The sequence below is a fragment of the Drosophila elegans genome, unplaced genomic scaffold, assembly GCF_018152505.1.
Source record: "Drosophila elegans isolate 14027-0461.03 unplaced genomic scaffold, ASM1815250v1 contig_476, whole genome shotgun sequence".
Classification (NCBI taxonomy): Eukaryota; Metazoa; Arthropoda; class Insecta; order Diptera; family Drosophilidae; genus Drosophila; species Drosophila elegans.
In genome coordinates, this window is record NW_024545863.1 from 4,463,983 (window position 1) to 4,490,537 (window position 26,555).

The following is a 26,555-nucleotide window of genomic DNA, read 5'->3' on the forward strand; positions in this document are numbered from 1 at the left end:
GCATGCAAATTAATGTTTTTTGCCCCTCTGCCGCGCGTGGGCGTAAATTGCTGGCCTGTCTGACAAACAGTAAACACGGTCAATGCAGCGTCGAGTCATTTTCATCAACGCAGCGCCATACATAAATCTCTGCTCCATCGATGTTTACCATATTTAAGGAAAAAATTCCAATTTGATACAACAAAAATCACTGCGCCGTAACAACATGTGTGCACGGCAAATAAAGCAAGCCTGTTTTATTATCCTTTTTTTTGGTTGTTTCGCACTCCTGCCTTCCACACTATCGCCTGTTTGTTTTTGATAAGCCATCACCGCCATCATCGTCATATTATGTAATGCAGCTGCAACTGCAACTGCCACTGCACTCGCCGCTCTGTACACAATCGGAAAAAGTGGGCATAGTTAAAATAAATTAAATACCTCGCAAAAGACACTTTTTGCCACGCGGATGATGAGGAGATGATGACTGCAGCAGGGATGTCACAGCGATGGGTATTCTTTGTCAGAGGGGGTCCATCAGGTAAATTAAAAATGTTCAGGCCGAAGCAATTAAATTACGACCTCGACAGCGGCGAAAATAAACCCAATATGATGATCCAGTCAAAATGTAAATTTTCAGAAAACAATTTACAAGACAAGCTACACTTTTTAATGGGAGTTGAGGTTGCATTTTCAGCAACTAAGAGGGTTGCTCTTGAAAATACAAACATTTTTGTAATTGAATATTTGTATGGAAAGGGGAGAAATTCCTATGAAATTCCTGTTAAAATAACTTTTGTATAACATTTACATAAATGCTATTTTTATTGATCCACGAAATATTTTACGATTTTAAAAAAATACAAAAATAATAACAGGCAAATATGAAAGATATCTTACTCGTACAATAAAAGCTCAAATGCGGTATGTCAGGCGCACATTTTGATGGAAAAGTGAAAGTCCATATACAATGTCCTATGACTAGGTGTCTATTAATAATCCAGCCATTCAGAGCCTTATCTCGCACAGATAAATTATGACTGTGTGTAAATTATTTATCAGCTAATTGGTTTGCCTTAGAAAACTATGGGAACATTGAATCGAAGATAAGCGACTTCCCCGTTGTAAATATGTGCATGCATTTCTCACTGCCCGCTCTTTCTTTCATAATCTCATTTTGCTCACTTCTCTCTCTTTAAAGAACAGAGGGTTTGCTTTGCGCCGCTTGTTTGTTTGCCAATTAGTTTTAATCGAAGAGTGCTCGCTGGTTCGCCGCTCGCCAATCGTTTGTTTAAATTGCTTTTCTAATTAATGCGCGGTGCAAATATTTGCCAGAGCATGTGTGTTGTAATAAAAAGAAGCTCCAAGTTCCCTGCTTCTTGTTCTTGGGCTACTTTGATTCCTTCCCGCCTTTCCGGCGGTCGTGTCGCGTGTGTTCCGTCCGCGCATTATATTCATTCGATTCCCCGGTTCGGTCAAGTGTACTTTTCAGTCTCTTTGGAGCACTTCGATTCTCTTTGGCTGTCAAATTCAGTGAGGAACACGCGGCTACGTCATCGCTTGACTGCGTCAGCATTCGCTCTTTGCACAAAACTCTTTGTTTTGCTTCCCACTTTTTACTCAGCGTTTGTTTTGCTTCGGCATTCTGCCATCGGACGACATGAGCAGCGATTTCGGTAAGCATAAGTTTAGTGATTTTAGCATTTAGCAATGGCAGTTTTCGATTTTCACATTCGCCGTTAATTTACGAGTTTGTGGTTAATTAATTATATGCCAATATTTTCCGAAGTGCCAATAAATAAGTCGTGTGCAAATACAGTCCAACGTCCATAATTCCAGCCGCTAGGCGCTAAAAAATTAACTTAATATTGTATATACATACATAGAATTCGGGTTGCCAAATAAATGCCACTAATGTTAATATTTTATAATTCGAATAGAGATTTCAAAGCGTTGTTTATTTGTGTGTCTATTTATTGATTAAGTGTGATTAATTTTAATCCGAATTTATATAATTTAATAACATATTATTATTATATTATATTATGGCACTTTGTAGTTTAAACTTCGAAAAATCCTTTTAAATTTATATTTATAATCATAATTTATATTTTAAAAAAACATAAAAACACAATAAATTTACCATTTTTAAGAAAGGTTTGTAATTTTAGCAAAGATCGCAGCCTGGAAAGGCTTAGTTTTGGATGAAGAACTCTCCAGTTATGGTAACTATGATATCTATGATACCTTTTTTACTATCGATTTCAACACCTTCAGGTGTGCTGAATGTGGTGGCCGGAAGTGATGGTCCGCCCCTGCAGGCCTTCCGGTGCAGCAACCCCTTCGACGAGTCCAATGAGAAGAGCTCATCTCAGCAGGACTTGGAACGGGATCGGGATGCCAACCAGACGCCGTTGCACATGTTGCGGCGGGCCAGCGAAACGGTGACCGCCAGCATTCTGGAGCCCGAGAAGGAGCTGCTCCTGGGCGAGCGGCCACAGGTTCCGCCCCGTGCACACGGACCTTCGGCACCGAATACCTCTGAAGGTGAGTGATTCCATCTTATTGTGCGCCGACGTCAGAAGGAACTCAAAAATGCAGAACTAAAGCAAAGCAAACATATTTGTTGCGCAAATTCCTGCCTTTTTTCACATTTAGGGGTGAGGAAGGATGCTGAAGAGAGACATCCAGCCAAGCGAAGTGGCTCTGACATACAAGTGCACAATGCGTACTCACAGGCATTTGTATGCATTTCACCATATATTCATAGTTTGTTTATGCAAAGCTGTTGTTTCACCAGCAAGGATCCACGAAAAATCTCTGCCACGGGCTTTGAGCTGGCAGAGGAGCTGATTGAGGCATTTCGATTTTAAGTGAGCCGCATAATCACATCTTACACAAAGAGGGGAATGGGGCATTTACGTAATATTTACGCATATTGACGCCAGAGCGACTGCGATTGGCAGCACTGCTGTCTTGGCTCCAACTCAAGCGTTTCCAAGGACTCTGGCTTCTGAAAATATGCACCGTTTGCATGGCCATATGTGGGTGCCCACTACTGACCGGGTTTTTGTTTGTTTACGCTTCTCTGTTTTGGCAGGTGCTTCTTGCCGGTTTTTCGCCTTCAACAGAACGGTTATTATTTTTGAAACTCCCGGAGCTGCAATTGTTTTGCATCTGTGTAAATACGGGGTTTTACCCGGATTTTGCCAACTTTCGGGGGCAAAGAATTTCCCTTTGGGCCATGGCCGCTGCGGAATTTTCACACGAATAATGAGCCGTTTTAGTTGCGCCCAAATGCCCGCAATCAGACAACTAACACGAGTGCCAAGAGCCCGCGGCTCTCGGCAAAGTATGTTTCCATGAATATGCATTAGCCGGGGCTCATTTCCTGTGCATTCATTTCGCATTTGCTATTCGCATTCGCAGTCGCTTTGCATTCGAGTTGTGCCCTCGAAACTTGCACCACTGATTCCGATTCCGATTCTGATTCTGATTCCCGTTTCCATTTCCATTCCCATTCCCATTCCTCCATTTCGACTCTGATTTGACTCTGGAAGTCATATTTAAATAAGTTTGCGCACCGCTGCAGGCAGCGCTAATGCTCGCATGTGCAGGGGCTCGTTTATATTAAATAAGTTCCATTTAAATGCAGCGTCTGGGGCAATTTCTCAAGCTCAACCTTGAGTGGGTGGGTAATGGGTGGTTCACCTGACGCCCCACCGCACCCGCCCACTTATTACATGTCGCTTCTGCTTGTGAGTGAAACGGCGACATTTCTGTTAACTAAAGCCAACATGATATACGCTTGCCACACAAACATTCTCTGTCGTCTATTGATAAATGCAGTGCATTGCGCATTCGCCCCGTGCGCCCGCAAAGCCGAGGGTGTGTGTGCATGGCAAGTCAGTTCATTACGTATACGCAGTGGGCGACATTTATAAATGCCATTTTGGCTGTGACTCAGCATAATGATTGCCAAATGAATGGCAGAACGTTAACCGTCACGAAAACCCTTTCGACGCCATTTGCATTCACGCTGATGCGTTTTGGCCCGAAGCATTTTGTAGCTGTTGGCCCACTTGACAGGCTGTGGATCCTTTGACTGGCCTCGCAGGATCTGGCACTTGCACTTGCACCGCAGCTAATTACTAAAGCTACACTTAATCGGGGTTTTCCACTTTTGCTTTGACCACCTGTCAGACTTATGTTGGGGATTTATTTAGCTGCCTGTGCAAGGTCTTTTCCATTTTCAATTTCTCGCCTTATTTGCTAAGCGCTGAATGGCGCTTTATGACCTGCTTTTTTCATTTTTTTTCTGTTTTTTCTTCTTTTTTTTCGCTTTACCCGCCTGGAGCCAAGAAAGTGCCAGTTTCCACTGATTTGCGATGTATGAGCACTAAATTAGATGCGAATCGCTGGGGCGTGAGTTCATCTCTTGGAAGGAAGTGCGTGACAACGGAACGCAATCTTCCTCGGAAAGAAATTATTTTCTGGATGCGCACTGGTTAACGATGGAGTTGCAGGTCTGAATCAAGATTCAGAACGCGCAAAGGATGCCGTGCCGGCTGGCATAGTTAAAAGGAGACACGCTTAAGTAAACATAAATAAAATAAATGTGTGCAGCGTATGTGCAAAGTGATTTGATATATGCTGCAGACTGAAGATGGAGTTGCATACTCTCACTCAGACAGGAGCTCTTAAGATGGAAAAAGAAGGACGGGGAAGTCGGGGCAGAAGTCATCGTCATGTGCAATTTACCGTTTAAACATATTGAAAAAGCACCTGACGTTTGCCTGTTAATAATGAATAGTTGAATAACTGATATAAATCACTGGAAACCCATCCACACCCCCTGGGCAAGCAATTTATGGCACTTTTTGCTGCACTGTAATAACAATCTAAATGTTAAGTGACGGGAAAAAACTTTTGCAACTTCGAGAACTACAATAAATTCTCCATCAGACCTTAAAGAATATTAGTTTTTCGACTATCTTGCCAGTGGCCCCTCGATGTTGTTTAGTTCTCGTTTCGGTCTCGTCCGGAGGAGTAGTGTTGGCCTCGCTTCCAATTAACACCTCAGATTCAAAGTCGTACGCAATAGTCCGCACATGACAACCGGATGACAAAAACTTTTGCTGCAGATGCAACTGCAGCTCCATATCCATGTCCATGGCCATGGCTTTTTTCCATCAGCAAATCTTGGGAACAGGATAGTCGCTTCTTCGTGCCCAGTGCCATAATTTGTGTGAAAACTTCTGCAGCAATTGAAAAGCGAAATGCTGGCCATCCAGTTTCTTGGCTTAAAAGAACTTTTGCATTATTTTCGTGCCTGGTCACTTGAAAGTTGCAGAAAATATGACAAGATAAAAAGCCAAAGAGTGCCAGCGGCAAGTGGGCGACGAGCAGCGATAGGGGGCGTGGCCCCGCCAACAACTGCCAAAGGTAATAATCAATGGGGCGGCCAAAGAAGCCAAAGAAGCCTTAATGACCTGCCCAACCTGCAGTTGAAGTTGGCTCAACGGCTCCTTTTTGTGACTGCCGCCGAGTGCAGCGCATGAATATGAAATATGAAATATCACGGCAAGACCTCCGAAAGTGCTGTCTTACAATACCCGAGCGCTATCTTTGCTGACACCTTTGCACAATTTATGCACAATTTTTTCACTACCAGCGAAGCGGCAGAAGCTGGCAAAAAATAAAAGTAAGTGCCGCAAAAACTTTTAAATGAGGCACATAATTCAAAAAGGCGAAGAAGAAATCTTGCCTTGCTTATCAGTCTGTTTCCCCGATTCCCCCGAAAACCCTGTTTCACTTTGTTACGGCGGAGATATTTTAAATTAATTAGCAAAACTTAAATATTTGCCGTAGTTCACAAGCGAACTTCGCATTGAACTTGTAAATATTCAATAGGCTCGCAGCCATAATGAATTCAAGGCAACTGAACTGAAGCCCCGCTGAAATGGCAAACATTTGCAGGGCGTACATAATTTTCCTGTTGGTTATGGCTTATTAATTGATAAGCAAATGCGCGTAATCACAATTGTGCCCCAGGCCAAACCAGTGTTTATATATTCAAAAGCCCAGGGTGCTAGCACTTTCCAAACTAATACACGTGTCCTAGCCATTCCAAAATTGCAAAGCATTTAAAGCGATTGATGTACTACAAGCTAACATCTTAATCTTGATCTGCTCTTCGGATTAGCACCTCCAAATTCAGGGTTCAGTGTCAATTCAGTCTAATAACTGCATATGTTCTCATTATCACACATCTCACTCGACTCTCGTGATTTGCTCGCTAATTTCAAGTTATTAAACAAATATTTTGTGTGTTTCGCTCGCGTGCCGACGAGAGCGTCGGGAACTCCTAGATATATGTTTTGTATTAGCATAAGATAAAAAATATATACGATAGAGGCTGTAGAGCTTTCCATAGACCGTTGTCATCTCAGTTCTCCGCTGCCATTGAACGCGATTAGTCGGCGCTGGGCATTAAATTGGTGCGGTTCGGTGATGAAACGGTTTCAATACAATTTCCGTTTCCATTGAATTGGAATATGTGAGATGCCAGTGTAAATTGCTAGTTTTATACGTGCTGTGGTTAACACAAACTAATTAATTTATAGGCCAACCAGGTAAGCCCCAACAAACTCAGGGAAAACCATAATTTTCCGACTCTCGTCATTGTTTTGATGCGGTTGAAACATTATTTCTATTAGCGCGCAGCGATTTAAATTATTTTAGCAAACACAAAACCGGCTGAAAATCGTTATTGTTCTAAAAAGTGTGTAAATTTAACATTATTCACTTAGCTACCGCGCTTGAATCGGAATTTTGTACTATTTTAAATGAAATTATAATGAAAATAATTTCGTTTTGATGTTGCAGGCAGCCAGCGGTACCTCGTTGTTTGTTTTTATTTTGATTGCCGGTATTTTCCATCGCTTATTTTCGTTATCTCTCTCATCAGTGCTTGTTTTCTCTGAATAAAATATATTTAAAAAATATATATAACTTTGCGGCTACTTGAGAAGTTTTTTAAGCTGAAGCTTAAAAAGGTATTGAGAATTTGTGGGTCTCTGAAAAATAATATTTTTACCTCTTTAAATTTATTTCCACGTTTAGTTTATTATAAAATGCTTGTTCGTTTTAGATCAGAGGTTCCTGGATATTCCTTATTTTTCTTTACATATTCAGGATCATATTAATAAAAAATAATTATTTTAACGCCTTTCTGAGAATTGTTACCTTCTGTGTAAACTGTTTTTAGGTAGGACAAGCCCTTAATTAAATAAATACCTGATGCTATTTGTGGCTGAAATAATTCGAACTTTATTAGCTACGATTTCGCATTCACCATATGTATTTGCGTTCCTTGCATTATGACATCCAATTAGCAATCAATTTAGGTGTGTGTCAAAGAGTCGCATGACGCGCTGAATCACAATCGACACGTGATCGATGGACCAATACGCAAATATAGAAATTGTCGCCCCAAACAACTGGAACTGGAATTCGCACCGGCGAGAATTGGCGCTAAATATTTGCGCACAATTAACACGTAGCCCGGCGGAACGGTGACAAATGACAAGCAGATTGTCTTCTAAAATCAAATACAAATACGAATTCGAATAAAAAGGGCAAGGAATCTGGAATTGAATCAAATCAAGTGCTGATTGCACTGCCCGTGTAAAGCACACATAGGCAGAGTCGGCTCTGCATAATAATTGTGAGAGGTAGATTGTAAATTCCTGTTATTAGAACGGCGCTTCATATGCAAATATCGCTAGTCTCGGGCTTCACTCTAATCAGCCAGGGTAGCGGCGTAAATTGCTCGGAATGGTTCGCAATCGCCCTCACACTCGCATTGGCATTCGGTGCGAACCGGCATTAAGTGCGCTAATTATAAATGGAAATATTTATGTATTTCCTAGCACCTAGCGTCTTTCTCGACCTGTGAAGTTGTCGCGGCAACAATGAAGCCAATTATGGAGGTGACTGTTAGCGACCGAGCACCTGTCGTCTGAGTTCGTTCACGGTCTCGTCCTCGTCCTCATCCTCATCCTTGTGAATTCGTCCTGGCCCAGGTGAAGACAGCTACAGCTTCCTGCCGGCAGCGGTGTCCTTGTCTCGACGTCATTCTCGCCCTCGTTGTGCCTGTGCCGCCACGGCGCAATCAACGGTTGTCAATCTTTGTTGCAATCTTCATTTCACCATCGCCTTGAGTGGCAGAGGCGGGGCGGGGACGGGAACGGGGGCTTGTGTGTCTGCTGCACTTTGCAATTTACACGATCCAACTGCTGTTGGGCTTTCGTTATGCATGAGCAGCAGGAATGAATGCCAAATGGGCTAAAAGCAGCTGCTTGGCGCTTATAAGCCAGTCGATGGTCCTGCTCCATTTGGTTATGCCTTTCAATGCACCGAAACAAATGGTTGAGTGGGATTCACAGACCCTATATTGAAAGAGAACATCAATAATAGAGCAAATATCAATGAGAAATTATCTTCAAATAGCTCGCAATTATGGTATTAAAAACTATGAAATTTTAAAGCTGTGTAAACGTATGCAACAAAATATTTTCAGTGGGATTTGTTTCAAAAGACTAAGTTACAATATTTAGTGCAAACTTTTGGACACTTTTTGAAATAATTTTAAAACAGTTGTGATTTTTCTGCTGTGATGTCAACTATAACCTACCAGAACTTCTTTATCCTTTGCAATTTTCCCAGTGAACCCGACGTTGACGCATCCATTAAGACATTTAAATCTGTTTGCCACTTACAGCTAAGCGCAGCAGACAGCAGCCAAATCAGTGCAGCAAAAAGAGGCCAGGTGACAACATGACACAAGGATCAAGCAACGGCATTGCAGCGCCGCAGGACTCCCAAGGCGACATCCTGCCCACCCGCCCGCTGCATACCAAATTAGACATACAGAAAATCCCAGAGGACGCGGCCGACGCCACACAAAACGCTGCAACAATAATTTTAACGCCGACATCATTAAATTTAACAAATACAACACAAAATGTTGCCGCCAACAATGCGGGCAACTCCGTCTCCGTCTCCGGTTATCCACCTCCAACTGCAACTCCGGGCGGAGTCCGTGGCGACGAGTACAAAGGGCCCAAATGGTAAGTGAAAAGCTCGTGTGGCCAGCACTCCGGCTGCGAAGTCGCGGTGCCGGGGCCATTGTGCGGATTTGTGCTTAACCCTTTGAATGCACTTCCGGCGGGACAACAGCGCCGCCATTCACACTTGCATTGCACGCGTTTTTCGCATATCCGTTTGGCTGCCTTTCGTTTTGTGTTTCGTATTTCGTATTTTGTGTTTCGTATTTTGTGCTTTATTATTTTTTTTTGTTGTGTATGGTACTTCTTTTGTGCGCCAACAATGACGTCGTGGAAGTTGCCGCTGCACTAGGCAACGGCGCGTGCTTCCGTTCGAGGTCCTGTTTCGGTCCTTTTCCCAGCCCCGGCACACTTATCTCATACCCAGATCCCCCGACGTCTAGTCTAGTCGCAGGCGAGCCCGATTTCATGTTCTCCTTTTGGCTGCGACACTTAGTTTAATAGCTGGCGAAATGCCTTGTTGGCTGCAGGCGTTTATTCTCCATGTTCACAACAATGTGGCGTATGAGTTACAGTGTTACGTATCCGACCAGTGGGTGTGTGCTGCCATTGTGGTGCTGGAGTTGGCTGGATCCCGGATCATGTCTCACTTTACTTGGACATCTTCAGCAGCAGGGCGAAGAAACTGTAGGCATTGTTGATTGTCTGCCAAAAGTTTAAAGGAGAAGTTAGTAGTCAGGAATAAATAATGTTTTTATATAAGAGTATCTCATATCCATAAAGTTTTTAAAGGAAAATATTTAAATTATGTGTATATAATGGCTCCTTTTAACTTAAATTCATAATTATTTAATTTTTTGCTAGAAATGAGAACACAAATCTCTCTCACTAATTTCACCTTTACGAAAATGGGCAGTCCTATTTCGAAGAAAACCCCAGCCCTAACTTTGACCGGACGTTTAAGGAACTCCATGTAGCAGTTGAGCAGCTTTCTGGTGCCCACGGAGTACTCCAGCCAATTGGTGCCAAAGACACTGTCGGTGAGGGCGTTGGCATGGAGGGTCAACTCGTTGCCGTAGTAGCAGGGCAGGAAGATCTGGAGGATCATGACGGCCACGAACTGCACGGTGGTCAGGAAGAGGCCAGGTCGCTGCTTGAAGCCCATGTGCACCAGTCGATAGGCGCTGAAGCAAATGATGAAGGCGCTGAAGACCACCTGGGACAGGACATAGGGCGAAACTAGCACCTCGCATTCCCTCGTCAACCTGCGCACTTTAGCGTGCAGCTGGAAAATGCGCCGCAACTCCGGCCTGGCCTTTTCTTCGGGAGCATTTTGCAGCGCCCTCAGTCGCATTCCGATCAGCCTGAAAAGCGAGGCGATCTGGAACATGAAGTAACAGCCCAGAGTGTCCAGCAGGATGTTGGATAGGCAGCACAGGGTCATGGCCAGCACGTTGTAGCCCCAGGCGTAGAAGTAGCGCTCCTTGGTGCGCCACTCAAAGGGCACGTAGTAGCCGAAGGGCAGCTCGTACTCCGCCTGGAAAAACACGCTGATGTATCCCATGGCGGCCACAGAAAGGCTGCCTCCGATGTACCAGTAGAAGACGCGCTTAAAGTCCCTTTGGTTTCGCTCCCAGAATTGTACCTCCTCGACATTTCGCAATTTATAGGCAGGGTCGTGCTGCATTTCGGTTATGAGGCTAGCAGCCTCATTGCGTCGGTACCAAATATTCAGCAGTTTGGTGACCAATGCCAGTTCAGTGATGGACATGTACAAGACCTGACCAGCCGCCTCGAAATCTGCAGAAGTTAAGGCCTCGTACCACATGAGAGCTATATAGGTGAAAGTCAGAGGAAGGTGCAGCACGAACGGATAGATGAGTTGTAGCCAGGCTAAGAGGCCATCTCCTTCTTCATTTTTCCACTTAAGAAGTCCCGTCCAGCGCTGGATCCCCAACAGAAATTGAATGGCACTCAATCGGTTCGTAGACTCCATTATCAGCAGTTTAGTTTTGGTTCACCTTATGATTAAACTCAAAGACTTTCCGGCTTTTATAACCAAAGTCTTTTGTAGGTCGAATTGAGGACATTTCTTCAATTAAGGGTAAACTAGGGTTGTATTATCAAAACTGTTCCCAGTGGAACTCCTATTTTACATCCAAGTTCATGTTTAGTTCATTTAAGTCCATAAGTTAATTTACATTTTTAGGCGATTATATTAAATGCTCAGGAACCGGTTCATTTAGTGAGCTCAGTTCTCAAGTTGCTCCATCCCTGATTTGCTTAGGTAATCAGCCAAAATATTTATACAATTAATAAGCAGGGCAATTACAATAATTAGCTGGATGGCAATAGGCTCCAGTTAATAGTTGACCGTCACTAAATGTGTAAGTCACGCAATGCAAAGATACTAGAGGATGTAGCTCAAATATAGTATTCATTCGTGTTTATAACGATTTAAAAATCAGTGCACCACCACCTCTGAAGCAGTAAGGAGTTTCGATTCCGAGACTCCCGATATGCTTAAGTTATGATGTTTTAAAAACTTCTTATTAGGTAAAATATAAAAGAGTTAATTTTAGAATAACCATTTAAGAATAAATGGCGTTTACAGATATGTTTTAAAGTACTAGCTTCAAGAGTGCATAACAAATTTTGACCAACAGTACTTTATTTAAAAATTTTTCGAATTCTAAGATTCACAGCTTAACTGTATTTCGTTCACTTATCACCAGGATTTATTTAGAAATCTGTACAAAATCTTTTCTTCGACATTAATATTTTTAATTATGATCAACAAAGTTTGAATTCATTTCAAAGCCTTTAAATTGAATAAAACAATACTTAGGCATGTAATTTATTTCCAATATTAATTTTATTAAAAGATATTTTAAAAAAACAACGTATGTTACTTCGATACATTCAGTAGAAGAGCAAAGAAACTGTAGGCATTGTTGATGGTCTGCGAAATAAGAGAAAACAGTTTAAGGATGGTCGAACACCGCCCACTGAAATGTATAGACCTTAACAAAAATGGGCAATCCAACGGCGAAGAAGTTCCCAGCTCGAATGGTCACGGGTCTTTTGAGGTGCTCCATGTAGGCGTTTAGGAACTTGCGAATCGGTGGCCCGCATTGCAGCCAATTGGTGTGATACACCTCGTTGGTCAGTTGGTTGGCATGGACGGTTATCTCATTGCCATAGTAACACGGCAGGAAGATCTGCAGGATCATCACGCTCACGAACTGCAGCATGGCTATGAACTGACCGGGATTATCGCGGATTCCCACGTGCTGCAAGCGGTATCCACTAAAGCAGATGATTAGCGCACTCAGAATGATTTGGGATAGGATGTAGGGTGAAACAATTTTCTGGCAGGTGAGGGTTAATCTGTAAAACCTTGTGATGTTAGCACAGAAAGAGGAAAACAGCTACACAATTTAAAAGACCTTCGCACACTCTGATGCAAAATAAAGATGCCACGCAACTCCTGGCCAAAATACAAGTCATCCCCTATGTTCTTCAGAGCCCTCAATCGCAGGCCCAGCAGGCGGTATAAGAGCGAGATGTGGAACAGGAAGTAGCAGCCCAGGGTGTCCAGAGTTATGTTCGAGATGCAGGTCAGCGTCATGCCCGCCATGTCGTAGCCATAGGCAAACCAGTATCTTCCCTCATTTCGCCAATCGAATGGCACGTAGTAGGCGAAGGGCAGTTCGTAGTCCTCCAGGAAGAGCACTCCTGTGCAGCCACTGTACACCACGCCCAAGCTAATCAGGATGTAGATGTAGAAGAACCACTTGAAGAACCGCTGCTCGCGCCGCCAGAAATTCACTTCCTCTTGGCTGCGAAACTGGTAGTCCGGGGAGTGCTGCAGCTCGTGCATCAGCCGCCAGGCCTCACTGCGATGGTGCCAGATGCTCAGGATCTTTATGACCAAGGCCATTTCCGTGATGGACATGTAGAGCACTTGGCCAGCCTGCTCCAGGTTGCTCGAGATGAAGGCCTCCAGCCACATGAGTCCGATGAAGGTGAAGGTTATGGGCAGGTGCAGCAGGAAGCGGTAGTTGCGCTTCACGAAACCGGACAAGGTCCACTCCTCTCCAGCTCTCAGGGACCAGGGCCAGAGGCCACATAGCTGCATGACCCGGAGAATCAGGCGCATGGACTCAATCCGATCCTTGTGGCTGTCCATTGGTCTTGGTTCTGGTTTTATTTTCCTAAGAGCTGGCTGCTTTTATAGCTCTAAGTGGGCACGGTTATTAGCAGCAATTACGTGTACATAATTTAGGGAGAGACACACGAAACTACTTATGAAAAAAGGGAACTCCTGTTAGTTTAACTCCTTTTCTTGGACTCCTTGCAGGTGGCTTCACTTTCGGTCGCATTGGGTGAACATTTCGGAGCAAGTGGCCCTGCTGGCCATTTTCCTGGGCCTGTGGGCCATGGCCTGGGTTCTGCTGCCGGAATACTCACAGCCACAGACCGTCATCATGCGCATTGCATTCCTGTTCGTTGGCGCCCAGATCTTCGGCATCCTGGTGACCTTTGTGCATCTGCCCGATATGCTGGGCATGCTCTTCTTCGGCGTGCTCTATGCCAACCTGGGACTGGCCAACTTTGAGGGGTATCAGAAGTTCGAGCTGTTTTTGAGGTGAGTATTTGGATGGCGTTCGTTCGAGAAACATTTAATTTGGCTTGCACTCTTCATAGGGAAATGGCCCTGATCAACATCATGCTGCTGGCTGGCCTGGGCCTGGACGGAGATGCCTTCAAGCGGCTATGGTTCATGATACTGCGGCTCACCCTGCTGCCCACAATTGTCGAGGTGGCGGCCATCGCCGGACTGGCCTACCTCACCCTCTCGATGCCATGGCTGTGGGGCATCGCCCTGGGGTGAGTGGTTCAATGGATTACTTGGGCTATCGAGGGGGCTATTGAATGTGCTGTTTGAATGTTGCAGCCTGGTCATCACCGCCGTCTCCCCGAATGTGGTCGTCACCGTGATGCTGAAGCTGAAGGAGGATCGCCTCGGCCTGAACAGCGGCATCCACACACTCATCTACGCCATGACCACATGCAACGATGTGGTGGCCATCTTCATGTTTGGCGTGATAATCAGCGTAATATTCTCAACGAGTGCGTGCCACCCGTTGTGCCCGGGAATCAGAGTCAAATAAACCCCTCCTAAACTCCCCCTTTCTCTCACTTGCAGCCTCGCTCACCCAGCAAGTGCTGCAGGGTCCCATTGGCATCGGGATTGGACTCGTTTTCGGCTATCTCTACGGCTCAATGCTCCAGTACTTGCCGTCCCGCAACGCGGTAAGCTGGCAGACAAAGGCGTCCTGCTCGTCCTTTTCGTCTTTCTCGTCCTTCTCGTCCTGCTGCTGCTCGTCCTCGAGCGGGCTGCACTTAAAATGCACATTCAGTGAACACTTAGACACTCAATCAGCGCATTTAATGATGCAAAACGCGCGACAGTCTCTAGAGGGAGGCGTAGGGGGGCGGGGCAGGAGGACGCAGTGCCATATGTACGTGCGGCTACAGAAGACTGCACTGAGAAAAATAGGTTTCAATATAGGTCCTGAAATACGTTATGAAATACGTTATGAATTAGGTTCTAAATCAGGTTATAAATTGTTTCTGAAATATTTCGACACATTTCTTTTAAATGGCATTTCAAAGAGTTAAGTTTTAAACAATGTTTAATAATTTAGTATTTATATATTAAATATTTTCAGTAAACAGAACGTTCTCTTCTCTATATTATCTTGTATTATAACTTATGAACAAACAAAATATATATCAGAAAACTGTCTTTAGAGTTAAAACCTAAGCTAGTTAGCATTTTCAAAACCATATAAAATATTTATGTTAATTTAAAGGCAGACTTAAACTCTCCCATAGCCATAAATACAGAAAGAAATCGTGAGATGAAGATTGTTAAGGGATTTTAAAGCATTGAATACCTTGATCTCGAGGACCATTTTCCTGACTAAGACTTTAGTTTTTCGCACAGTGTCAGCTTCCGCTGAGCGGTTGCTTGTGCGGGTGCTCTTTGCATAAAAAGACACTTACATGCATAGCGGCAACGGCAACGGCAGCGACAACGAAAACGACAACGGCGGAGCTGGCGACATTTGCGACGACAGTTACTGCCAGCATCTATGTGAAGTTATGCCGGGGACATCGAGGCAGCCGCAGCCAGAGCCACAAAACTCATTGCCGCAACTTACACCGCTAATGGCGCGCATAATCAAACGCCATGGGTGGTGCGCTGAATGCGCTTTAGCCACCAAGCCACCCAAGCCACCCATCCCCCCAAACACACACACACATACACACACAAACACTCCTGTGGAGTTCTCATAACTTTTGTTTTCTGCAAGTCGCGCTCGCCTTTGCCATCGTCAAGTGGCATCCGCATCCACGCAGGGCTGCAGTTTGTACAAAAATTTCACGCTGAGCGCCGTTGAAGTTGCATCCTTGCATATTTTACACACCCACCGACCAACCCCCCGTCACACCACACCATACCACACCACACATATACACTGTCATCGCCCGAAGGGGAAAAAGTAGGGGCTGTCATCAGGCCTCGGTTTTGGTTCTAGCATCTTTTGGCATGTCATTGCTACCGTCTTGATTTTATTATTATTACGCAGTCCCTGGTAATTTTCCATCCGACGTCACCTTTCTGCCACTTATTTTTCTCGTGCCTGTTGTCAGTATTTTTCCATAAGATATTCGCCTGAAAGTTTTTAATTCAACGAGGTGGCGGCAAACTAATTTAAAAAACTGAATGTCTCACTGTAAGGGAAAACTCCAGTTTTTCCTATTTATAATAAAGAAAAGTAAGCTAACGAAGTGCTATCGAAGGGAGTTTAAAGTTAAGTAAAAATAACTTGACAAAGGGTAGCATGGAAATTGAATTGCAGCAATTTGCGAAGCATGAAAGGTTAGTCAGAAAATTGCCGGTAAAATTAAAAGATCCCAATCCGTCTCAACACCAGCCAGGAAAACTGACAAGTTGACAGTGCAGATATTGAAAAAAATATCCAAAAATTCCCGGCTGAGAAAACATTGTGTCAGGCGAGTTTTATCAGATCTAAATCGTTGTAAAAGTCATTTTAGTACACTTTTTGAGGTTGGAAAAAAAAAGTTCAATATGCAAGCAAAAACAAGGGGAGAGGACAAGTCAGTTTTTCCTGGGCAGCTGCACACGTTGCGTATACGCAACCTGACCGCACACAGAGCACAAACAATGCACAGGTGGACAGCGGGTAAAAAAACAGTTTCCATCAGAGCTTTGTAAAGTGATTTCGCCCCTTTCCCCCATTTCAACCATTTCCCTCATCCATCCAGACTAACTCACCTGTTTTGCCATTCACTCTACTCATATCTGTCCTTTCGCCATCCATTGCAGACGTACGCAAATGGACTCCGTTTCGTCCTGACCGTCTTGGGCGGCACCATCGCCGTGATGGGCAGCCGCGTCATCGGTTATACTTCAGCCGGCGCCCTGGGTTGTGTAACGACCGCCTTTATTGCGAGGATTGGCTGGCGGCGGGAGGAGGCCATGCTGACGGCCCAGCAGCTGCAGGCCCAGCAAATTGTGAGTATTCTGCACTGAACAAAAATATTTTACGTATTTTTTTTTTGTAAATTTAAGTTGATTTTATAACTATTTTATATGAAAGGTGAAACTCAAATTAAAGATGTAGCCATTTAGTTACGAGTTCTGTTTATCTTACCCTTATAATATAATATTTTTAGTTTTGAGGATACCAAACTAATAATTTTATTTGTCAATGTAACGTATAAATACCGAATATATCAATAAAAATATTTAATATTTTTGGGCATCGCTACTGAAATGTGAAAACTTTCTAAGTTATTAGTTTGGTATGAGTATTATTTGGAATATATATAATAAAATATTTGTGCATATTTGTAGTACTGTAAAGTTTAATTTACATATAGAACAAATCTCTTCCATCATTTCTTTCTGTGCTTAGAATCTGAACGGGTAAATTCAGTCGTTTGGTTCTCTGAGCTCGAGACTTTGGCTTTGCCTCCAGCTCGGGATTTCTGAGTGCTTTCGGGGTATTGGGCTCGGACGGACTTTTTTCAGTTTTGTTTGGTTTTGGGTCAAGAAAAATGTTTTTTGGCAATAGTGCCATTTTTTATGCCTGCTCCGCTGCAGCTGTAAAAAGCGGCTGTATGTGCGGGATTTTTGCTAGGTAATTTGTGACATCACGTCCTTGTCCCATGTCAGAGTTGACTGCCGGTGCTCGATTTGTTTCGAGCAAGTGTGTGTGTTTTTTTTTTTTTTGCCAGACTCTTCCCATTTACCTTTGCCTTAAACTTTTAGCCCAGATGCTGCCGTGGCAGCGCACTTGAGTTGCAAGGCAACGCTCCGTAAGCCGATTGGCCTGCCTCCGTGGCTGATTTAAACGGGTGAAATAATGAACAGGCTCCCTGGAATTGAACGCTTGGCCCCGATCTAATAACAACCCATTGATTTCCATTGCAGGCGAGTGTGCCCAAGCGTCTGGACCTCATGTGGAAGTTCCTCAAGCCCGTCTCGTTTGCGCTCATTGGCAAGGAAATTAATTTCAACGTGCTGCAGGGCCATGTAATCGGTTATGGCGCTTTGCTGGTGCTCGTCGGAAGTTTGGTAATTAAAATGGTCGCCGGAGGTGTGGCCGGTGTTGCAACAAATGCCCCACGCCCCGCGCCCCACGCCCCCCGCCCCGGCCACTTATTTAATTTCTTTCGGTTTTCGTCCAGTTTGTGCGGGGAATTCGCTGACCGGCGAACAGCTCCCCACGGTTTTGGGTTGGGCAAAAACCCGAAAACCGTGACCATGGGTGGGTTGGGGTGTGCCGACCGAAATGAAAATGTTCCGGTACGGCAATGCAAATGTTACCTGCACATACGGCACAGAAAACCGAGGGAAAGAAAAAAATCAGCAGCCAACAACCAACAGCCAGCAACCAGCAACCAGCTGGAGATGACCACCACTTTCTTGTTCTTGTTTTCAGTTTCGCCTGGCTTTTGCATATTTATCCACATATGGCGGAAATCTGTCGAGAAAGGAACGTGCCTACATTACAATTTCCGGTTTTCCCAAAGCAACTGTCCAAGTAAGTTTCCCGTTCCGCGTGTCATGTTGCTGCGGTTCCCCATTGCCAACCCTTTCTCCATTTTCCATTTCCCGTTGCCCATTTCCCCATTTCCCAGCCGTTGTCTCCTGGCCTGGTGGCGCTTTTTATTTCACTGCCGGCAATTTCACTCGCTTGCCACGAGCAGACTGTCCGTCGTCCTGTTCGTCCTGGCCTGGTGTTTTCCCCATGCTTAAGTTATACACGTATTTGCAGGTCATGTTCTCTTGGCCAGAGTCATCGCAGGTCCTGCTCCTGCGGCTGCAGTTGGCATGCCAGCCTTTTGTTTGCAGTTTAACCGCAAGCGGACATTTTGTTTATGTCGCCTGTGTGAGCGAGCGTGTGCGTCCTGTGGCTTCCACAAATTTAAATGTTCCGCTGGTTTACTTACTTACTTCCCTAGAAAAGAGAAGAATTGTGGTCATATGTGTATGTGTGTGTTCCTGTCTAGCTTTTCCCTAATATGCGGTGCATATTTCACTGTCCACCTTTCCCGTACTGATTTAATTAAAATTTGCTCAGCAAACTGCATTTAATCCTGGCTCCGCTGCATATCACTCATACGCAGCGGTGGCCGCTGCTTAATTTGAGTCCTCTAACCCAGTGCTCTTTTTGCTCCATTCTCCTTTAGGCCGCCCTGGGACCAGTGGCTTTGGATCTGGCACGTGCTGCCAGCGTGGCCAGTGCAGAGCAGCTGGCTCTGGCCAGCAATGTGCTCATCATCTCGGTGCTGGCCATTATTTTCACCGCCCCACTGGGTGCCATCCTCATGCTGCGACTGGCGCCATATTGGCTCAAACGGGGCGATGCAGTGGAGGCGGTGGACTCCCCGACCACGCCCACAGTGCCAAATCCGCTAAACGCCAATGCCTTCAAGAGGGCTTAGCATAAGGATGACCCTCGCATCCGGAGTCGAAAGTTTTAATCCAAGCCGCACTTACCTAGCCAACGCAGCTGTACTTATACTTACGTGTACTAAGAGGCATTCGGCCATACGCAGTTCAAATAAAAGTAAATGCGAAAAGTTGCAAAGGTTGCTTTTTCAATTCATTTTCAATCCAAGGGTCTCTTTTTATGGGACTAATTTTCCAGTTATTTGCTTACTTGTCCAGCCGGGTCCCTAAAATTCGGCGAATTAACAAAGTTTGCACTTAATCCGACAGGACTAACGCCCCAAATGGGCAACTTGGCCAACTGGGATTTTATTGTTTTTTTTCCCCCTCTCGGTGAATAAAAAGCTTTTCGGCACCTAATTATGACTGGATCTGTGTTAATCCCGGACTCGAGCCTTTGCTAATTGATTTTATAATTAATTTTGAGGGATTTAAGCGCTGCGCCGTGTCAATCTGGCACGAGTTTTTGTGTCATGTCCAATCAATCCGTATTAATGATTGACAATTGAACAAGCTGTTATTGCGAATAAAGGCCGTTCAAAGGCCTTTCGTTCTCCACTCGTTGGAGTTGGTCAAGTAAATAAATGAACCCAAAATGATTTTGTTATGTTCAAAGAACAGTTGTCCTCCTATTGCCATTCTCCCCCCGACGAATTTTCACGCCCGATGCTCTTGTGGCAGAATCATTTTGCTCCGAGCTGAATAAAAAGCTAGAGCCATGGCAAAAACACAAAATAATGGCAACGGGCGAAGAATGTCATTTAATTGAAAAGTGATTGTGAGACCAACCAGCATCGAGGCGGTACGAGGCCACCCGTCGCCATGCGATGCAGAATTTGCAATGCAAACGGCTTAGAATGAACTTGATGTTCTGGCCGCCTTTGATGCTTTTGGTTTTTGTTCCTGCTGTGGTCGCATGACGACCAATGGTACCGGGAAAAAGGAGGACATTTTTCCCAAATTGGTTTCGAAACACTCAAAAAACTATCAAGCTCTAGCTTTCCTATGTTTTCTATTAACTTTTATTATATATCCAAAAGGAAACCGTTAAAATAGCAGATAAACTGCTATGAACTTTTATAAATTTGTAATATTTTAGAAACCAATCGAAATTAGAATTTTCTCTCACTATCATTGAAGTTATTAAGCAGAAGAAGGTCTCTGAAGTATATGCCATACTGCATTCAATACGCTTGTTTTTCGCGCAGTGTAATAGCTGAGCTCCAGCTGTGACCCGGTTGAGTGAATGCTGAAAGGAATGAAATTAAAAGACGGCAAAAACGGGGCAAGCGATAGAACTTATCATTTTTATTATCCTACAGCTGCGCATATTTATAACTCGATGTCCCCGTCTCTTTCGCATTCGCATTTGCTATGCCACTCCCCATCCTTTGTCCCCATCTCCCCATCTCTTTCCCACCGGCATCATTGGTGGCCTTTGTGTGGCTTGAAAAAGAGTTGAGAATTGAAGGTAAATTAGTGTTATTAAAATGGCTGCACAAAAATAATTGCGCAACTAAATGAAATTTTTAATGAAAATTCTTTGGTTTCCCCTTGGTACCTGTGCTTTTACACTTTTCCGCTGCGATTGCCATTGCTCCTGCCCTCTGTTATTATTTGCTTTGTTTCCGCAGTTGATGTTCGTGCAATTAGCATAATGAAAGCATCTGCAGGTCAGGATATTTACGCAAGCAGGTAAGAAAAAGCAAAATCATGAGAGCATTGGATGAAGACTGCCCGGCTAAGGGATATAATGAAGTGCGTAAAAGCCGGTAGTTTCAGATTGCAGTACCGCAATTACGCCACAATTGAGTTATGTTCGCATCGCATCAATTATGCTGCCACCGGCATAATCCTTCAAAACTCATTGCTCTTATCGCGGCCATTGAAATGCCACCGGCCATAGATCAATCTTATCAGCGCAGTTAAAGCATTTTCCTGCGCCAAATAAATTTCAGCAGTTTATTATTCTAATTCGCATGCCGAATTCCGGCAGAAAAAGAACGCCAGGCACGTCACCACCTTGCGCGACCAGCCAAGCCACCCATCGGGCCACCCACCCAGTCACCGAGTCACCCACTGCGAATTCCACCCAATATAATGCTCCCCAAACCACCTACAAAGACTTCCATGCGATACGGTGAAAAAGGAGTTGTGCGAGTGCCAAACGAAGTCAAATCAAAAAGTTCACAAAAATGCCAGACCAACAGAAATTAAGTTATAAAATTTTAAGGACTATGCGCAGTTTAATTTCCAAATGCCATGCCACCACCCACCGCCCACCGTCCAACTTTCGAAGACACACACACACACAGGTGGGCGGGGCAAAAGCTCGGGGCAGGAGCGTATTGTGGTTTTTGTTATGCGCCGATTACCATAAAAACAAGCCAAAGAAAGTTGCGTCCTCCTGCCAGTCCGCCTGCCAGTGGTCGGAAACGGAAATCAAGAAAACAAAAAGAATGAGCCCAAATGAAGTCAAACCTGGCGCCCGCTCCTTCAGTTAATAAAGTTAGTTGCGTTTGCCGCGACGGCGAAAGTTTTGAGTTATAAGCGCGCAAATTATGGCTAACAACAAAGCAGCAAAAAAGCAGCCGCAATGCCGAACAAAGGAAAACAATTAACATGACGAAGACACATAAAATTTCCACTTCCCTCCAGACCTCGAAGCACTATAGTTGGGTGCGTCGAATTAGCAGTTGTATTTGCTGGCTCGAAATGTGCGTCAATCACGTGATGGAACTCGGGCCCAAACCCTTGGAAAATCCCCTTCCCCACTCCGAATGTCGACTCTTGTCTGCTTCTGGTTGTTGTTTGCTTAATTTTAATACCATGTACTTTTTATCGCTCGGCATTCCCCGAGCAAGTTGCTGGCTGAATGAAGCCATTTGTTAGCTGTATCTGTGGCTTAGCTTTTTGGGAAATTTCCACCCCCCTTCGAGCACCCATTCCTTGGCTATCAATGCCAACTCAAAGTTTGGGGGCCACAGGTCACAGCACATCACAGCTATTTTCGTGCAAATGGCATATTTTTTATGGCTTGTCGCTGGATTCCGGTTCCTCGTGTTGTAATTAGACAAAATTGTTGACTGCCACGACTCCGCCCAGTGCCCCGCCCACTCGAAGGTAGCCCCAATCGCGACTGTTCGCTCAGTCCTGAATTCCGGCACTCATGTCTACAGCTCGAACCGCTGTTTTCCTGCCGCTGGAGGTGTGTTTGACACTTGGCGTGTCGAGACAGCAAAATATTGTTCCCGACCATTCACTGGGGACTGCACTGTAAAACATTGTTTTAGGCATAGACCACTATATGCTAAATATAAATTAGCTTAGACAAATACTTTTTTATTACCAAACGAATCCTGTTTACCATTTACTTTTTATTCCATAATATCTAAAAATGTTTGGTTGCCACACAGTTCTTCCCAAAAATTCTGTTTCTGATTTCCCGCCCAACAAAAATCTGTATTTTGACCAACACAATGCGAGTGATGACAAAATGTGGAATGTAGACGTCATACCTCGTGAAATTCGTTATAAAATATTTTCAATCGACTGGCATTAATTAAAAAGTTTTATTTTTAACCAATTTTTGCCAAAATGTATAGGAAATGTACGACTTGCTCAAAGAAAATATTTTTTTTAAAAGGTTGAGGTATTAAAAGTTTGGAACAAAATGATTTGCTTTGAACAGCAAATCAATGCCCCAAAAATTGACTTTCATTGTTTTTATTTTCAAAAAACAAATTGCGAATTGTGAAATTTGTAAAGCAAGCACAAACTCTGTTTATTAAAAAAAAACAATGGGATTTCACAGACATCAAGTTCAACTAGGCGATAACGAAATCATCACAAATCGACTGCCAGATTAGAGGTGTTTTTCACTAAACACGTATCAAAATGTTCACTGTTTTCGAACACGGGGATGATCCTTGGGCAACAGTAGTTCATTTGGGTTTTATTGTGGTTGCTCAGAGTATGCATGTGTTTAAAGAAGAATTCCACACCTATAGTTATGCAGCAAGTGCGTGTTAAGAGGAGCGACGAACTACCAGATTTCGCGGCAGCGACCGCGATGGTCGGGCAGATATCCCGGCTGGCAGGGGAAGTCGATCATGGCCACCTCCATGATCTTGGTCTCGCCGGCGGGCTGTCCGGCGACTGGGGGCACCTTGGAGGCCTCGTAGGCGGCCAGCACCTGCTGCTCGTCCAGCTCGACGCACTGGTTGGGCTTGCCCAGGGTCTTCTGGTCGTTGGGGCAGTCCACTCGCTTCAGGCAGTACTTCAAACAGGGCCGCGGAGTGGGCACCTGGGTGAGCTTCTTCTTGCAGGTGAAGTGCGCCGCGCAGCCCGCCTCAATGACGGGCACATTGTTGTTGATGAAGAAGGGGCGACGGGGCTCCTCTGTCGTCGTTGTTGTGGAAGTGGAGGTGGACTCCCGGTTGAAGATCCTGCCCAGCAATCCGCCCTGCGTGATGGTGACCAGCAGAACTGCCAGAAAGGCCACCAGAAGCTGCTTCATTGCCGACTTGTTTGCACTGCGACTGTCGTTTGACTACAAAGCGTTGCCAGTTTTCAAGAGCGGCAATCTACGCCGCTCGATAACCTCTGACCCCAGAACCGCGGCAGGGAGATAACCAGTCGACCCGCATCCAAACACAACGCACACTTACACACACTTACACGCACACATACACACATTTGTGTGCGCCTATAATTCCAGTCAGTTTTTCTTTCATTTTTGGTTGACTTTAAATTGGTTTATCGCAAAATTGAATTGCATTTGAGGTAAGCGGTGGGCTGGGCATACGCACATTTTGGCAAATTTGACACGGGAATTGAATTATCTGCATTCTGTGAACCGCAAAATTGTATAAATAAATATTAGTCAATTGGGTATTTCGTACATGCGAACGCATAATTTTGAGCTGGCATGGCTAAGCCGTGGGCGAACCAAACTGCCAGTTTAATATCATAGAAATAAGCCAGGGCAGGAAACGCGCTCGAAAATCGACACTAATGTTCAATGATTATGTCGATGAGTGGCTGATTTGTAAATAACGCTTTAAGTGGTTATAATTGATAAGAAATTTTTATAAGAGAGTCGCTCCTATTTTGTTGCATTCATTTCAGATTAAACATAGTCAACACTAGAAGTCATGAAGAATAAAAGTTTTCGTGATTAGTAATTTTTAGTTTTAAGATGATTATCAAACATTTGTGTTATTGTTAATGCTCATGTTTTTCTATATTTATTGTTGACATTGTTATTTAAGCTATTTTTAATCAATATTCTGATAATTAAGTTGAAATCAAAATTAATTTAATAAGCTAAGTAACTGAAATGAATATTTAAGCTGCAATCAATTGACATGGGTTTAAGAATGCAAAGAAAATACATCAAAAGCTGCCCTTTGGCAAGTCAAACAATGGTTTAAAATGGGTTCAATTGAGTTATATTGGTTGTTGAACAGGGTATTGTCTTAGATCCATCGATTCTTCTAGGTTAATAGGTATCATCGGAATGCGGCCACATTATGGAGAACAAAGCACATGCAAGCCCTTCAATGGGTCGTCAACAAAAGCCGACAGAGCTCCATTCAGCTTAAGCGTAATGAAGCAGTTGCAGCCCATTGCCGATGTGGGAGGCACTCCTTTGCAATCCAGGAGATGCTTGCAAACTATTTGAATAATTGATATTAATCGCTGCCGAGAGCTGTCAAAATTAATTTGTGATGTGTTTCCAAAGCCAGATTATTGATGATGATTATGTCCGGGGCCTGACGAAGACATCGCCTAATGGAAGTGGTCGGTCTGACAACTGAGCGCTGAGTAGTTGCTGCTAGTTCTGGCCGATTGTCATTCCCCAGAGGCATTAATTACACTTCGACTCGAGAAATTGAATCGTCTTGCAGAGGGCAAACTTCGAGCGGCCATTGTCTGGATGGGAAATCGCTTAATATGTATTAACATTTATTGCCGGGCAAACTTTTGGAGCGAGAGGGAAAAAGAAAAAGAAATTCTAAGACAACAGCAGGCCGGAAATTGCCAAACACTGATACTTCCGCCGGAAATAGGTTCGATTCTGGTTGTTCACGCTGCTGGAGGTGGCTGCTGCCTGCCTCGAAGTAAATTGAGTTAATGTCGGTGGCGCTCTATCAGTCGACCTAATATGAAGGACAACGCCTGTTTGGCGCCTCGCTCGCTCTCACTCACTCACTATCAATGGAAACACATTTCACATTTGTCGTAAAGGCGACTTAATTGCCGCCCACTCCCCAGTTCACAGGACTTTGCACAATAAACAGATCATAATCTGGCTGAAACTATCAATTTCAAGCCAAACAGAACGAAATATCTCAATCTGAAGCTCTGGAGCTTCGAAAAAGAGAAAAGCGGCAAAAAACAAATGAAAATGCTTTACAACATAAAAACAAACTGCAGAACGGGACGGAATCGAGATGGCCGGGCGACAGCAACGATGTGTTAACACTTAGGAGGACGAACGAGCAGTGGCCGGGTGACAATGGAGCCAGCCGAAATCCTTCGATAGGTTCAGCAGCGACTGGAGGAGCAGGTCCTGGAGGACGACTGCGACGACTGTGCGTCCTCATAGATTTACGCACACTTAAGCAGCGTTTACTCAGTCCTCCAACTTCAAATAGTCGTATAAATTGTTCGGCAGGCGTTACTGTAGCCCGGGCTTTTTGTTTCTGTTCCTCTTTGTCTTTGGCTTTCGGTTGAACTGTTGTCCGGACGGAGTTTCAGCAGGGAAGGAGGTGAGGGAGGGGGATGTGGAGGGGCACTTCCGGGGCGTGAATGAAGTGCCATGTTCTCACGCTCACGCATTTGCCAAGTGCCTGCCGGCCCACATGTCGTATGAGTTTTATGTCCCTCTGTTTATATGACTGTCTCTGTGCGCTCAATCGTTTCTGAGACACATTTATTTGCTCTGGTGCTGCTGCTTTTCTGCTTGTGCTGCTTTGGCTCCTTCTTTTGTTAGTTTAACAAATAAAATTAGTGCTATAAACATTCGTTTGCCAATGCCTCACTACGTGGCATCATAGCAAGAGCCAAAAAAGGGAACCAAATTAAAGCTGCCCTTAAAAAAAACATGTTAAAAACAAAATAATCTTGTGAGCAGGATTGCTTTACCTTTAATGACTTCAAGCCCCCTTCTCAGCACGCTACTGGTAACATCTATATATTTGTTTACACAATCGCAACTCTTTGCCACTTCATAAGTTTTTTCTGTTTCAGTGCCACCCACTTCCTTGGGGATTTATTGCCACAGCGAATCTGCTGGTATCGCCAGGGATCAGAGGAGCACCAATGAAAAACAGAAGGAAAGCCAGACAAGGACCGATCATGTATCCCATTTCCGGGTGATGACTCGGAGGTTTGTTTTAGCTGCGAGATTCCCCTGTGCTGAAAGAAATATATATTAAATG

The 26,555-nt window shown here is 44.3% G+C and overlaps 4 protein-coding genes across 8 annotated transcripts; 1 reads left to right on the forward strand and 3 right to left on the reverse strand.

The window, feature by feature from the left end:
- The first annotated feature begins 1,313 nt into the window (after positions 1–1,313).
- LOC108148628 (sodium/hydrogen exchanger 9B2) lies at positions 1,314–26,508 on the forward strand. Of its 5 annotated transcripts, none has more exons than XM_041709187.1 (12): positions 1,314–1,655; positions 2,137–2,204; positions 2,257–2,526; positions 8,765–9,113; positions 13,414–13,701; positions 13,761–13,943; positions 14,011–14,186; positions 14,263–14,369; positions 16,474–16,662; positions 17,584–17,727; positions 18,095–18,196; positions 26,365–26,508. In XM_041709187.1, exons 1-12 carry the CDS (start codon positions 1,318–1,320, stop codon positions 26,491–26,493), a joined length of 2,343 nt encoding a protein of 780 aa, XP_041565121.1. In that variant the 5' UTR covers positions 1,314–1,317; the 3' UTR covers positions 26,494–26,508. The 5 variants fall into 5 exon arrangements, with proteins under 5 accessions (XP_041565121.1, XP_041565120.1, XP_017131237.1 ...); XM_041709186.1 differs by lacking the exon at positions 26,365–26,508 and adding an exon at positions 18,846–19,246; XM_017275748.2 differs by lacking the exon at positions 26,365–26,508 and adding an exon at positions 18,846–19,246 and having other exon boundaries at positions 1,545–1,655; positions 2,151–2,204.
- Positions 9,702–11,046, reverse strand: LOC108148648 (odorant receptor 94b). The gene is made up of 2 exons (XM_017275777.1): positions 9,949–11,046; positions 9,702–9,755 (listed from the first exon to the last, which is right to left on the reverse strand). The coding sequence occupies exons 1-2, from the start codon at positions 11,044–11,046 to the stop codon at positions 9,702–9,704; spliced, it is 1,152 nt and encodes a 383-aa protein (XP_017131266.1).
- LOC108148655 (odorant receptor 94a) lies at positions 11,959–13,242 on the reverse strand. Its single transcript, XM_017275790.1, has 3 exons — positions 12,500–13,242; positions 12,074–12,440; positions 11,959–12,012 (listed from the first exon to the last, which is right to left on the reverse strand). The coding sequence occupies exons 1-3, from the start codon at positions 13,240–13,242 to the stop codon at positions 11,959–11,961; spliced, it is 1,164 nt and encodes a 387-aa protein (XP_017131279.1).
- On the reverse strand, positions 22,867–23,673 carry LOC108148755. Its single transcript, XM_017275957.2, has one exon. It carries the CDS (start codon positions 23,624–23,626, stop codon positions 23,153–23,155), a length of 474 nt encoding a protein of 157 aa, XP_017131446.1. The 5' UTR covers positions 23,627–23,673; the 3' UTR covers positions 22,867–23,152.
- Positions 26,509–26,555: the final 47 nt, after the last annotated feature.